We start from the raw sequence: 15579 nt of genomic DNA on the forward strand, positions 1-15579 counted from the left end.
GCAGTAAATATATTTCCTTTTTCATACGCATAAAACGATGAAGCAGGTGGAAGTAAAGTTAGTTAATTCCTCAATAAAAAGTGCAATAAATGATAACAGTAAGGATTCCTTGATGTGATGCATTTAGATACAATTTTACAGAATTCAGAAATGCTACTGATCTCTTTCTTTGTCTGAGATTTATTCTGTATATAGGAAAGTGTCTGGCAGCAGTGAAGAATATTAAAGGGAGAAAAGTCAATTGTAGAGCACGCACTGTTATGCCGCTTTTTAAGTTTTTTATCATTTGACTAGTGCAATCAAACCTACGAAGCACCTAAATGTGGGAGAAAACAAATGTATTTCACCATAGCTTCTTATGGACCTTGTTAAATACACATCAAAGGATTAATTTGAAAGAGGACTTGTGAAAGGACCTGGTGAAATTCATTTAGGATTCAGTTTTGGGTTGATTCCAAATGATAAGCTGTTTTTTGCTTTTTACTTCAACCTGAACTAATTTTTTTTCACTTAATCACCGAATATAAACTCAAATATTCACATATCTCTTCTTTGAATTGTATACATTTCTACAAAGAGGTCCAGGAGTATTCATGTCTTCCTCATATTGTTTCTAATGTACAAAACAGGTTATTTCCCATGCATTATAAACAAGGATGTAGTATATTAGCAGGGCTCAAATTATACTTTCACTTTTGGGGGATCTGAAAAAAAACTGGGCTGCCTGTCGCAATACCCTAATGAAATCAGACAAACCTCCCCCCCCAGTCTATGATTTTCAAATTTTACAAGAGGGGCTCTTGTCTTTTATGAGAAGGCTGAGTCCATTAGAACTCCCCCATAATTTGAACCCTGTGTATTAGGCAATCTTGCATTCCAGTTGCAAGAGAATTTATATACATTTATCCTTTATATAAAACACTTCCCACAGTAAAAGTTATACTGTTTTATGCTGTTTATAAACCAACTTTTAAAAACTTCATGAGAAGGTCAGCTATAGACTTAGAGCCAGACAAACATTCCTGTGTGGTCCACAGTCTTTCATGTACACCAATAAACTACTGACTCTAGTTAGCTTTCTAATAAAGATGATTTAACATTGCTGGACAGATGCTTGTTTTCTAATAGTGCTCTTCTGAGCAGAAACAACCTTGGCCATGTTAACCAGGAAAATGAGCTAAAGCTCTACAGCAGCCATTCCCAAACTAATGGGGTCGCAACATGAGGGGCTGTGGGTTGGGAGTGAGGGGCTATGCTGAGGAAATGGGGCCATAATTGAGGTCATGCGGAGGAAAGTTTTCAGGAAGCAGTCCTACAGGGTCTATCTGAAGACAATAATTAGGGTATGTCTACACTGCAGTCTGTGCCAGTTTAATTGAGTTAGTTTTGGTAACAAGGTAAATTATACTAGGCTGGACTGTTTGTCGTACTTGAGCCAGCTGTAAATTGGTCTCCCTATGCTGCATGGCAGGTTACACTGGGTGCATCTACATGTGAAATTAGGATGAAACAAACTGGATGCAGTTTGTGCCAGAGTTTATTGGTCCCAGGTATAGTGGTTATATAAGCACCTGGGACTGCAGCGTATTGAGCAGGGCTGGTGTGGCTGCAGTTGGCAGGGGGCTTGTGGGGAGGGTGGTCAGTCTCCTAGCCTGGAGCTGTTCCTGCTCAGTGTGCTGCAGAAGGGCTGGGGCATGTTTTAGCATGGGGCTAGCCAGCAGGCAGCCTCTGCATTATAGCACCCTCATGCCCCAGCCAGCTCTGGTCACTATCTACACCTGATTTGCAGCAGAGTAAGTAACTGCGGTAGGACACTACTTGTATTGGTCAGTATTATCCTACAGCAGAGTTAATTAGTTTACTTTGGTTTTGTTGACTTGACATGCACCAGATCAATACTTGGGATTCTGGTTACACTGTTAGACAGGATGGCGTGATGCACACTTGCACACGCTTCTGTGGCTGTGTGAGAGCACTGGGGGCATCTGGGGTAACTTGGTGCTTGGAGTTACTTGATGCTGAGGTGCCTTTGGGGTTACTTTGGGTCACTTGGGGTTGGGGTTACTCTGCTTCACTGGGGCTTGAGGTTAATTGAGGCTCCAGGCAGAGGCGATGGAGAAAGCTGGGGCTGCAGCAAGGAAAAGCAGCAGAGCTGAGATGGGAGAACCTGGCAGTGAAGCCAGTGGAGCAAGGTAACCTGGAATCCAGGTCAGGGAGGTTGCAGGTGTTGGGGGCCAGATTGGGGAACCAGCCAGGGGTTGGGAGGTTGCAGAGAGGCTGTGGGTGGAGCTGGGGAAGCCAGGAATGGCCAGGGAAGTCTGGGGCTGGGAAAAGTGGCAGGAGTGGGAGACTGGGCAGGGAGGCTGCAGGGAGTGCCTAGGGGGAGCTGCAGATGCTGGGGAGAGGTGGCTGGGGCTGGGAAAACTGGCAGGAGTGGGAGATGTGGCTGGGAGGAGCTGCAGATACTAGGAGGGAGGTGCGGGTGCTGGGGAGAGGCGGCCCCACCAGGAAAAAGTGGGAGATGGGGCTGGGAGGCTGCTATCTGTGGGCACCACATGCATCAGGAGCGGGAGACAGGGCCAGGAGGCTGCAGGGAATGCCAAGGGGGAGCCGAGAGTTAGGAGGGAGAAGCAATGGAGGTGTTGGGGCAGACACAAAGCCAGGAACAGAGCAGAGTCACAGAGAAGGTTGGGACAGAAAGTGGAAGGTCAGGCCAGAGATGGGAAAGCCGGGGAATGGAGGGAGGTCTGGGAGGTACTGAGGAGGCAGAGGAGAGAAAGATGGGGTTTAGAGGAGAGCAGAGCCAGGGTTTTGTAAGTGGCAGAGAGGAAGCCAAGATGACACAGAGAGAGAGACCAAACGAAGGTCAGAGGCCTTTGCTTGGTGGGGAAAAAAGTGGGTGATATTTACCTATCCTGGGCCGTGAGCTGATCCTCGATGGCCAGTCAGGGTGTGCTCCAGCAAGGTGTTGTCCAGAGGGGGTTGCCGGCAGGGCCTCTGGGTAGAGAGGTGGGTGTGACGCAGTGCTGGTCCAGATGGAGGGGGTGTCCCAAAGAGATCGCACACTACCACCCCTTTTTTAGGGGAGGGCTACCTGCGTCTCCAATGGGAGTGACATGTCCAGGCAAGGACAGTTCTGCTCAGATACCTATGTGCAGATCCAGGTGTCCTCATTGTCTAGTAGGACACAATGGTGGGGTTGCTGGCTTCTGTAGGGTCTTTGTCTTCCAAATGTTGGGTTTCTGTTCTGTTCCTCAGGTGAGGTCCATGGTTCTTGGGTGAGTCGATGCAAGTCAATGATCCGGTCGTTGAGTTGATCATTCAGTAGAGGCCTGCTACCATTGTACCTCAAGCACCCTCATTCATTCCGGAACCAGTTTACATGAGACTGGTTAGACATGAGTCACAGTTACAACATAGGTTACACCCGGGGAGAGAACACGAGATGGAGGCTTGACAGACAAAATGGAAACTTGACATTACTTTACAGACATAGGCCTAAATTATATAAATTCAATATAAAACAGTAAAAATCAATACACATATAATAGGAACTATTTACAACATAAAAGAGGCTTGTTATAATAATAGTATACAAGAATGTAGCTTAGCTTACCTAGTACTACTTGTAATCACTTATAAGGGGTAGAGAGGGCAGAGAGAAAGTCAGAAATGGTTGGGGAAGGGGAGGGAATACATTTTTAAGTCTATATAAAAGAAAAACCTGGGGGTTTGGCTACAGTTTAATAGCTCTGTAAGTGTAGACAGTTATGTTTTACTGAACAGCTAATTAGGCAACTGCAGTAAGTGGTCTCATACAGATGCCCTCACTGTGAACATACCTTAAGTCAGTGGTTCTCAACCAGGGTGCTGTGACACCCTGGGGTGCTTCCAGATCCTTTCAAGGGTGCTATGAATGTTAGTATTGTTAGGTATAGAAATATGATTCACAAGATAAACTCACAAATTTCAAACAGGAATCCATAGTGTTTAAAAAACTTTCTGACTTGCTGAGGTTTTTCTCAGTACTTTGCAACAGAAGAATTGCTCTATTTTTCTGAAGAATTGCTCTAATTTTTCTGTAGTCAAAAATCAAGCAAACATGAAGAGCTGACATTTTCCAAGGGGTGCCTGGAGTCTAGTGAGAGGTGTCTTGGGTTTAAAAAGATTGAGAATCACTGCCCTAAGTCAACCTTTTGGGACAGTTTGCGGGTTCTGTAGAAGGCAGGGATGTGTGCAGTGTTTATGTTGGAGCTACACTGGCTTTGTAATGTAAAAGTGGGAATAGTCCTGATCCCACCAGCCAGGACCATTGCAGTGAGAAGAACACTAGCAGCCTGTATTAAATGCACAGAACAAGGAGCTGTTTTCCCCAGAGTGCCCAGCAAGGCTCCTGCCTGTCAAAGATATGATGCATCTCAGCATTGTCACTCCAGCTATACACCACTCCTGCCCTAGCATAAATCATCCTAGTGCTTTTTATACATAATTATCCAATGCACTAGTTCTTAACTGTTGCACTAATAATTGTGCACTTGAAGAGCTGGGTTTCTGACAATACGTGGGACTTCTTACCTTGGCGTTGGCATAGCAAGCTCTTTCCGTGCCTGTGGCAGAGGTGGGAGCAGGATTATGCCAGACACTGGGTACAGGGGAGAGGGAAGGAGGGGAGGGGAGTCTTACTTGCTCCACTTGTTCACAGACCTCAGCTCTTTCTGTAGCACTGTGGATGTGGGCTGCTGCAGCTGAGACAGACTGACCACACTGACTGTAGCAGCCTTGGTACAGGCTCCCTAGGGGCTGATCTATTCTCTCCCCTTCCCTCTCAGATACACTACTGGGCATGTGATTGCACTTTCCATGGCAAAGACTCCCCAGAGGGGTACCATTACATTTACCTTGCTTCCCCCTGCCCCCAGTTACGCTTTGGAGTTGCACCTTGGAACACTTTGGTCTGCTGTAATTTGAAGCTTAGCAATAACAGAAGAAGCTGGATTGTTTCTTTCCTTTAGATAGATAATATGCACTTCACAGGATATAAACTCCAGTGCTTATCTTGCCAGAGTTCATTGCTTCCAGGTGCTGCTTCTACCTGGGACCAAAGCGTGTGGGGCTGGGTCGGAGCAGCCCTGGCTGGTAGGGAGCCCTGGGAGTCAGCCTACCAGCTCTGATCTGGCTCAACAGGCTGTGGAGGGGCTGGTTGGGGCTTGTATTTACAAGTACTACCCCATTTCAGAGTTAATTAGTTTACTTCAGCCTAATAGCCCTGCATGTGTAGATTGGGAGATGTTTACTGCAGAGCTAATTGGTCTGCTCAACAGTAAACCTCTTATGTAGATGCACCCACAGTGTTTTAAATTTGTTCTGGTACTGAGCCAAGCCAATACATCCTCCAGGAACTCTTTTGCCCTTACTTTTTCCTTGTTGGAGAAAATCCAAGCAGGCTGTCGGGCAGCTCTGTTCCACTTGCCTTGCTTCCCCCACTCCCAGTTATGCCTTGGAACTGCACCTTGGAACAGTTTGGTTTGCCATGATTTGAAGCTTAGCAGAAGGAACTTAAATAATATGCTCTTCACAGTGTTTTAAATATGTTCCAGTATTGAGGCAAGCCAATTTTTCCTCCAGGAACTTTTCCCCTCTTGCTTTCTCTTTGTTTGGGAGAATCGAAAAAGGTTGTCAGACAGCTCTGTCCCCAGTGATCTGCTGGGTGGGGCTGACATGAATCCCATTTTAGAATTCAGCTATTCTGTTGGGATTATTTCCTGACTTCCAGCATCCCATTGGGATGCTGGCTGCTACTAAAGAAGAGCAATCTTTTACCTTTGAGAATGACTTGGCACTAAATGCTATTTAATCTGAAAAGGAAAAATTCTCAGGATACCCCTTCTCTCTGACATGATTTTTCCCTTCAAGTGAGCTGTTACCTGTCAGCTGTGTGTTCCTGGGGAACCCTGGCACAGTACCCAGCCTGTCTGACTCACAAAGGACTCTTTCCTCCCCACCCACCCCAACTTTTGAACCAGAACTGATCAGAAGAAAGACTTGCAAAAGACAATGAAGATGCAGTGAGAGATGCACCTAGACCCTTTCCTATAAGGGTGACAGGATTAAGACACATTTAAATCAGAGATGGGAAAGGGAGGCACCTTTCCCATCATTTAGCATTCAGAATGGAGAACGGAGATCCCAAGGCAGGGACCACACTGAACTCTGGGACCAGAGAAGCAGGGGAGCACTGCATGATGGGGGATCCCTGCTCCAAATGCTAATCGGCCAATATCTGCACACACCCCGCTCAGTGTTTATCAGACCAATTCTAGCAATGGCTCCTTTACTGGTACCCAACACACTGAATCTGTCTGTCTGCACTGTGAGCTCCCTCAGAGTAATGCCACCCATAGCCAGGAGTGATCAGTTCCTATTATCCAGCATATGAGCCATCATTTACCCATAAACAAAGCTAGTGTGCCATTGTTATTTCCCTACAAAACCCCCTACGCAAGCTTGTCCTGGTGTTTGCATCCAAAGGCTGCAACAGTTCCACTCGTTTTCTGCCTGGAATAGCTTCAATGCCTATGCTGGGGGCTCTGCCTGTCAACAAACACCTGGGAACTTGGAGTGGTGAGACACCAGCTTTCTCTATCCCCTTTTGTTTAAGCCCACTTTCTAAACCTCTGTCTTGGTTCAATCCCTCTCTCTCCTTCTCTCTTTCTTACTCCAGGCACAGCTTTCTAAACCTGACTCTTGCTAATCAAACTTCAGCAAGCTGACTTTCTAAACCTTAGAATTGGCTTAATCTCTCGCTCTTGCTCTCTTTAGGCACAGCTTTCTAAACCTGACTTTTGCTAATCAACCTTGAGCTAGAGTTCCCCAAATACCTCATTGAAACTGTGTAATATTGTAACTGTGTTTCCTTGTATGGCTATTATTACTAGTATCATCATAAATTTCATATACCTGGGAATAAAATAATTTTTATAGTCAAGCTGGTTGCTATACTCTCTCTGATCCTCATGTACTCTTCCTTCTTTTCTACTTCCTCACCTGTTCTGTAGCAACACTGTACATGCTGACTGACCTAGCTGGGTCAGACGTACTGTATTCCTCTGCTGAGGTTGGGGTGCATGTCTAGAAATGTAGAGTAACCTGGCCTGACTCAGATGTGCTCTGTTAACTTGTATGAGTTCGATTGATTTGGTAGCTGGAGGAACCCAGCCCCATTGAAACTCAAGCCTGCAAGGTAGCTCCGCTGGGGGTGAGGACTTTCAGAAGGGAGAGGTATAACTCTATATAGAAACACAAGTGACACAAGCAGCACATTCATAGAATTACAGTGACCCCAGAAACGTAAATCTAATAAATGTGTACCCCAAAGGGAGGGGCAAATCTGGTAACAGACCAGATGTCCCAGTGTGTTATATCCCTCTCCAAGAACAGCTTTTGGGACCATGAAATAACCTTTGTTTTTGTATGGTAGCATGCAAAATGTCTGCGCATTTATAAATATGCGGTGCATGTTCCAGATGTATTGCTTTCTGTGTTAGAATTTAATCTCTGTTTATTGCAGACAAATAGTGGAATGAAACAAGCATTCAATGCAATGAACAGAGATTAGAGTAAAAAGACAGATCAAGATAGATGCATGCAAACCTCCAAGCACTTGTTTGTTCATTTTCAGGGTGAAAGTATAAACATTTTTAGCACAATGAAAATTAATCATATCTGTTACTTTGGCAACTGTTCTGAGACAGTGTTCTTCACAGAAGGCACCCCCTCCCAATAGATTATTAAATTCCTCATAATACAAATCTCAGAAGTACACACACTTGGTACTAGTGTGAATTTTGATTTTTTTTCCCCAGACCATAATGGAAAATATTGCTATTGCTCTTTTAAAATGCTGACGGCTCATTATTGACTTGCTTAGCAGATTAGCATATTCCTTGACTTGCCAAAGACTTTTGTGTAGGAACAAATGATTCAGGATGCTTGCTGTTCTTCCTCCATCAGAGGAGCTACCATGCAAGAGCACTGTCACAGAAACGAGGGGGGCAGTAACCCTAAGTAAATCTTGTAATGGATACCATGAAAACATTTAGGTTTAAGTATACAGATAAAATTGTTTCAGTTTTTTGAAAATACTGGAATTTTCCTTTAAGGCTGACCCTCTCTAGGCTGCTGGTGCATTCCCACAATATAATGCCTGAAGCTCTGTCCCACATTTCAAGCTTATTTTCTTTTATTTTTTGGTTTTGTTTATAATAATGCATTCCCCATTAAAATACATCCATAGCTTCCCTTAGTATTCATTTTCATTTTTGAGTTCTTTCTGGAGACAGGAGTGTCTCACTCTGCATCTGGAAAGAGGTGATAGATTTTTGGATGCTTTCTTTATATAAATAATCAAATTATTCCTGTAATTTAAAGAGGAAATAGGTCTTTTTCAGTTCATCTTCTCCCTGGCAATCATGGAGTCGTCTTTCCAACAGCCACTTGGTAATCATAATTTAAATACTATAAAGTAGTGCTTGAAACCACACATGGCTTATTTTGTCATAATAAAAAACTAATAGAGGTTAAAACCAAGCCAGCTGTAATGCAACACAATGGTGAGAACATACAGACTGAAAGATCAGATCTTTCCTTAAGGAATGCCCTACAGAGGTTCAGTGAGACCTGAATGTATAGCAGGTTATCACAGTCTAAGGTGCTAGGTGCTTTTGGAATCAGGAATGTATCAAAGTGCCTCTGAGGCTCTTGGCAGAATTGGTATGGAGCTGAAATAAAACTAGATTTGTGTGTGACTTTAAAAAACAAAACAACTTTTCTCAATAGTTCTCTATTAAAACCTTGCTAGCTCTTCGTCTGTATCTGGGAATTAAGGTCATGAGTCATGTTTTGTTTTAGAAATATGAAAAAGCCAATATGCATTGGATTAAAGTTTTATAGTAAATAGCTGCCCAAGGTTCTTGTGCTCTGCAGTGCCAGTCCTATGGGGCAACAGTTTGAATCCTTAGGGGAACGATTTTTATATTATCATTATCTGTTACTGGATTCTGCTCAGATTCCGCTTAGTTCCTTGTGAGAAGCATGCTGGTGGATGCCACGGAGTTTGGGAAATCTTCCAAATGCTGCAAGACAGAGGCCAGCTCATGGCTGCTGTTTGACAGCCTCTGTGTAACTTTACATCTGTTTCCTTGTCTGATGTTAATAATTACGGGCAATATTCTTGAATATGTTATTCTTCTGGGTTAAACTGTCAGAGGTATATGAAAGGAAAATTTGAGTTTTTCACAGCTTTACATGTATTTCTTGCAGTATCATATCAGAGATATAGAACCTTTAAGAGATAAGGAGGTCACATCCATAGGTCTGACAGAGTTGCTCTTGGTGTGGTATATAAGGTTGGAGAAAAGTCTGCTTTAACGTACCATTTTATTTTCCCATTCTATTGTCAACCAAGAGCTGATTCAGTCCCCTGCATGACACAGACCAGCTTGTAGAGCAACACACATTACTACCAATCTAGCAGTATCTTTGAGACCATTCTGGGTATCATGAGGTGGTAGAATATAAGTTTCTTTGGTCCTATCCTTTCCAGGCCAACACACCTCTTACGCAAGCTGTGTACCATACAGCAATTCTTCTCTATCTGGGGAACCCCCAGATGCCCAATAGGCCAGCAAGCAGAATAAGACGGACCAAATGTCTCCAAGGGTCTGGCCTGTACACAAGACCCTTGCCAGTACCTGGTTCTGGCTTCAATATTCCTATGACTCTGGAAAATTATTGTGGGGTTTCTCAGAACAGAAATAAAAGTCAATTGACTTGGAGTCGGTTACAAAGGATGTAACACATGGTGAAGGCTTTGTGGCAATATAAAAACTTGGCTGCTTTGCACATTCATTCCACCGATGTCAAACCTTGGTAGCTGCTGTAGACGGATAATCGGAGTAAACTGTTTATCTTTCTAAAGAAATGTAGCTGAATAAGTGTACTATAAATAGTGTTGACTTGTCAACTAGACTGTATTCATCACCATCATTGCAGTTCTGACTGTTACATGCCAAAAATTGTCTCTTCACCAGCTGGCCTACCAAATGAACACTTCGTACTGACAGCAATATGTTCAATTATGGTGAAAACTTTATATATCGTTTCCTGCCTTTATCTGTGAGTCATGCCATACTTTCTACTCTGCTGGTCTCAATTCTCCAGATGGACATTCTTTTCTGTTTTGCTTTATACAGAACTGCTGTGCAATTTAAGCATCATGTGCAATGAAAATCTTTTTGAACACTTTTTTTGGTTACAATTTGTAAGTCCTTTGACTGAAAGTTTTGCTTGCTTGCTGGCCTGTTATGGATAATCTCATAGTTCATGCCCCAGCTCCTAGTCAAACATTTTTAGGCTTGATCTTCAAAGACATAATTCCATGTTAAACAGGTTTTATTGATACCTTATCATAAGGTACTCTGTATAATGGAAGCTCTTTACTGACAGTAAAAGCCTTGCCACTTGGGACACTTAGCATGTGCTTTATCTGAGATCATAGTAAGCATTATTATAATAAGTTAAAAATTAGAATGTGTTTTGAGTAGTCCCACTGTCATACTTGCTACAATCAAGATTCAGGCCACATATATCACACCAGTCTTGTTGTGGAGCTGGGAATGACGAACAGGAGATTTTTGGTCCCAGCCCAGGAGCCAATCTGAGACTTCAATGGAGTCCCGTAGCTGGGGTCAACAATCAGCTGATTTTTGGTCTTACCTCAGGTCCTGCCAGAGCTGGTTCCAGTCTTGCATGCAGTTCTGTGGTTGGGACCCACAATCATCTGTTGATTGTATTATCTCCATGAAAAAGTCCCATGTTAACTCATATTGTATAACAGGATCTGGAGGTGCTGTTCACTCAAAGCTTTGCTATGATACTATATGCGAACAGTCATGTTTGAATACATGGGCACTGGCATTTTAAGAGCATTTCACACATGCAAAGTGTTCCATGCAACATGGCCCTAAGAAGCCTGATCTAACTTTAGTTCACCTAGGATGTGAACCATGGCTAATCCACACCTGATCTAACCCAAATGTGGGTACATATTCAGAGGAAAGCCCCGCTGCTTGTCCCAGCCTCAGGGCCTCGCTTTTTCTACCCCTGCTTTTCCCTCCCCCACCATGACCAGGTTATCTTTAGCCCTCTGACCTCCCCCAGATGCCAGAGAGAAAATTTTCCCCATGGGCCTACACCTTCCCTCCCCCCACCACAATGCCATAATTACATGTCTGACTCATTAACCTGAGGTCACTCAAATTCATCAAAGGGTTTTCCATCTTTTGGATACTCGTGTAAAGCCTGTGTAACTCCAAAGTTTCACTTTATTTGGGATAATTCCTAAAATTTACTTACTACAGGTGTATGGCTTGCCTTCTCATCCTACTTCAGTTGCAAGCTATTTAAAACGTTAATAGCTTTAGGTCCTATAATACTCAAGAAAATGGCTATTTCTTTTAGGTTGTCCTTCTCACTGAGACCAATGCTTGCTTGCAGATGGTAAAGGTTTCTTATGAATGAGATATTAAGCAGGACAAGAAGCAGAATAGGTTTACTAGTACCCAGACTTGCAACCTCATGTGTGGAGACTATGGGCAGAATTCTCTTTCACCAAGTGGTTGACCAAAGTGTAGCATGCAGTAAACTCTGAATTGCATGACAAAAGTGTAGAATTGATTCTGTTTTCATGTGTGCTCTCATGTGCACTTTCTTTCTTTGACCCAAACCAGATCTCCTTGGTTAGCTAATTGTTTAACTCTTAACTGCATATATTTCTTACTAACAACAAGACCATGGCACTTGGCTTTCCTTACTATCTTATGCTCCTGTCCTTCTGTATCCATTTGCCATTCACCTACAAACCACTTCTCAACTACAAGCCACCTACACTTTCTTGCTGTGACCTTAATCCTGGAATTCTTTGTACCCAGAAAGGATGTTGGGATGTGGCAAGAAATTGAAGGTAATTTGGTGGTCCTAAGGTAGACAAAAAGTTAAGAATATTGGAGTTTATGGTATGATGATACAATTTTTAATAAGCAGTAAAGAGATGCATCTGTCAGAAAAGAAGGCACAGTACTCTGATTAATTGCTTGAGCATTCAGCTCAGCTCAGACTGTCTGCCCAGGTTTCTAGTCTAGCTAGTGTGCACTTGTACATGTTCAGTGGCGCAGCCATACATTAATGCAGAGGAAAATTATATCTCCAGGATGCTGGCAGACTATATATATATATTTGCTATTGTATTATAGTATCAATGAATTTTTTTTTCTTTAGGGTTTTGTACTTCAGTTTTTGTCTAGTGCATGTGGTAGATATACTGACATTTTATGATTTGTCTTGACAAATATATGTTTGTAGTGGAAGGTTTATCTTTTAAAAAAATTCGGTTAAACCGCAATGTGAAAATAACAACAAAACGCTGCAAACAAGGTTCTTTGGGTGAATCTGATATCTTTTATTAGACCAACTTAAATAGTTGGGAAAACAATTATTAAGCAAGCTTTCGGGTTCAAAAACCCTTCATCAGGCTAAGGAAATGTCAGCAGTTGGTGTGTGCTCTTCCTGGATGGAATGAAAAGTAAAGAAGCCAGAGCCTGGGCTGGTCTGCATACAAGACAGGTAGTCAGTGAAATGTAGATGGAGGAGTCAATGGGTGAGGGACAGGCAGGGGTGGGGGGAAGAGAGAAGGGAGATGAATAGTGAACACGGCTACAACCTACACCCCAATAAAATGCTGCTACCTCTTACCAAGGATTGCAGAAAAGGCTTGAGCCATATTCTGTCCTTCTACAGAAAACCCCTGGGGAGAGAGAGAGAGAGAGAGTTCAGAAACTTTCATGCTGTTCTTAGGGGAATTTCTTCCTTGCTACTCTGTTTGAGGTGGAAGGGCATGGTGGAGTGGAGAAGCTGGGACCATGGCACCCACCCTGAGGAGCTTAGGTATTAGTGGGAAACTCGTCTCCCATCTTTGCCTGTTCTTTTGCATTTTGCAGGGATGGTTGGTCTCCTTCCTCCTAAATCTCATTTCATTTTGAGGCATCTGCTATTGGGAAGCCTATATAAGCAGCATTAGCAGCCATGAGAAATTGGATTTAAACTAGTTGCAAAGCCAGGAGGGGATCAAAGCATGGGAGATTCCAGGTTCTTCACCTTTTACTATAGACACCCTCTTCCATGATATGCTGAATCCTCCCAGCCCCATAAGTCTGGTGGGAGGAAGAGCTTTGGCAGGCTTGGATGGAGCAGACAATCATGCTACAAAGGTCAAAGACTTATGAGAATGTGGAGGCCAGATGAGACCACTGTATCATATAGTTTTGTATAATACAGGCCATAGAATTAAGAGCCTCTGCACCTTATTTCACCTTCTTTTCTTGATGAAACCTGCCACTCTAACTCCCCTCTGCTCATATTACTCTAAAGAAAAACCCAGGCTTCTTATTTTGTGTTTACCAGGTATACTTTCTTCCATATTCCATCTGTGCTGTACTGCTCAGTTTTGGTCCAGGACAGACCTTAAGGGTAGAATTGGAGAACAGGCAGCTGGAACCAGTCAGCAAGGACAGAGGAAGATGCTGTTCTTCAGAGACTTCACAGAAAAATCAACATAAGAAATATTTCAGAACGATCTACTTTTGCAAGATTAGCCTTTTGGATAGTGGCTCAATATTTCTTTTTTGTTTCTTTAACTATTCATGTACTACACTGCATAAACTCTAAAGGTTTTTAAAAAACTGTTTTTTTTTCCTGTTCCAAACTACTTATTTTCAGTGTCTTTACTCAATATGTGGCTGTAATTTCTTTGTGAGAGATGGGTTATTTGCTAGTACTGCATTGCAAAATATTTCACTTACAGCATTTATGCATATACATCAAGGGAAAAGTCTGTGCCATTAGCAGTTGTTCGCTCCACTGGCATATCCCGCTTCTAAACTTGACCCTGTTTTATAATATCCATTTAAACCACAAGCCACCAAGTACAATTAACCAAATAAGGCAGCTAAATGCATTGATTACAAAGGAGATTTTAGAGTCTAAAGTGAAGGAGGAAAATCTGAAGTTAAATAACTGTTTGTAGCAATCAGAATTTAAACATGACAAAGAAAGAAGAATGGGGATACTCTGAGCCAGCACTGATTTGTACCTGAATTTTCTTCAACACAGAAATGTTTGAATTTGCCCATTCTTGTTCCAATTAGTTTATTATTATTGAATCAAATATTGATCAATCTGCATTTGAAAGTAGTTGTTTGTTTGGTGGGTAGGAGCTTTTTAAAGAGCAAGGCATGGGGAAAATAGACTGCAGAGCTTATGTCCTTAAATTCATTAAGAAGTTATAAGCTGTCTTTCTCATGATTAAAAATTCCTTGAGGCATCTTGATATATTCTGTGTTTCTTATGGTTTTTTTTTTTTTTTTCCTAGGGAAGCTCTCAGAATGGATAACTGCAAACTACTTCTTATTCTTCTCTTTGCAGCTGCCTTCTGTTCCACTGATGCACAGACAACTGGTAATACATTATAGATCTGTTCCTGTTTCCACTGAGGTCAATAATAAACCTTCCTCTGCCCTTCCTGGAAAATAGGATTTGGCTCTGCGCTGCTTATTAACTCAGTATCTGTGAAAGAGCTGGTGCCATTTAATTTTTTGGAGTACTACAGACGTGTGTGTGTGTGTGTGTGTGTGTGTGTGTGTGTGATACAGTATGTTTATACACACACACACACACTTTATTTTTTTTATATTTCACTTATATATATATAAAACATACCCTATTTACCCAAATGTGAGATGAGGCCTTTTCCCCATCAGCATGAGAGAAAAGCCCCTCATATTACATTTGTTTACAGGAAAACACATTAAATACAAACCACTGCCAGAAACAATACTGTACAGTCATGGAAACCATCTGTGAAGATAATTGAATGCAGCCCACACTGAACATGCGCATACAACACCTGGCCTATCTTGGGCAAACATACTGATGGAAACCCACCACACGGCTAGGTTAGTACAACCCATTTGAATAAGATATAAGGCACATTGCACTCAGTCCCCCTCAGCATTGATTCTTTTTCAACTCATAATGAACCACTACATCAAATATATGTTGACTTCCACTTCATTCCCACAGCTAAGCAGTGCTTTTCTTTCCTGTTTCTTCACCAGCCTTAGACATCTAGTGATGTTTGGCAGATACATATGTAAATGAGAGCTCTGTTGCCCACTCTCTCAGGCCATTGCATGCGACTGATGTAGCCCCACCCACTGGGGTGGAGCCAGACCAAGTGGCCATGCACCTCATCTGCATATATATTTTTGGAGGGTCCTAGGACTTGTGACAAGAACACCCGGCTCCAGTCTTGAGTGGGGAACTGGCACCTGCATCCTTTGTTGGGGAGCACACATACTGATCAGTGCTGGGCTGTGGGGTCCCTATGGCTTGAAATGCTGTTGACTCTGCTAGAGCCCAGCCCACTGAACTATATGACCTATCACAAGCCTTTTGGTTCTGGGCTAA

The 15579-nt window shown here is 42.7% G+C and overlaps 1 protein-coding gene across 1 annotated transcript in view; it reads left to right on the forward strand.

The window, feature by feature from the left end:
* Positions 1-15579, forward strand: part of LOC109311199 (collagen alpha-6(VI) chain-like) — a 95878-nt gene that overhangs the window by 426 nt on the left and 79873 nt on the right. The window contains exon 2 of the mRNA XM_019536702.1: positions 14483-14568. Coding sequence (XP_019392247.1) covers positions 14496-14568 — 73 coding nt within the window. The 5' untranslated portion in view covers positions 14483-14495. The remainder of the gene's footprint in view (positions 1-14482; positions 14569-15579) is intronic.

Source organism: Crocodylus porosus, unplaced genomic scaffold (genome assembly GCF_001723895.1).
Source record: "Crocodylus porosus isolate Cpor-Errol unplaced genomic scaffold, CroPor_comp1, whole genome shotgun sequence".
In the NCBI taxonomy this organism is placed as follows: domain Eukaryota; kingdom Metazoa; phylum Chordata; order Crocodylia; family Crocodylidae; genus Crocodylus; species Crocodylus porosus.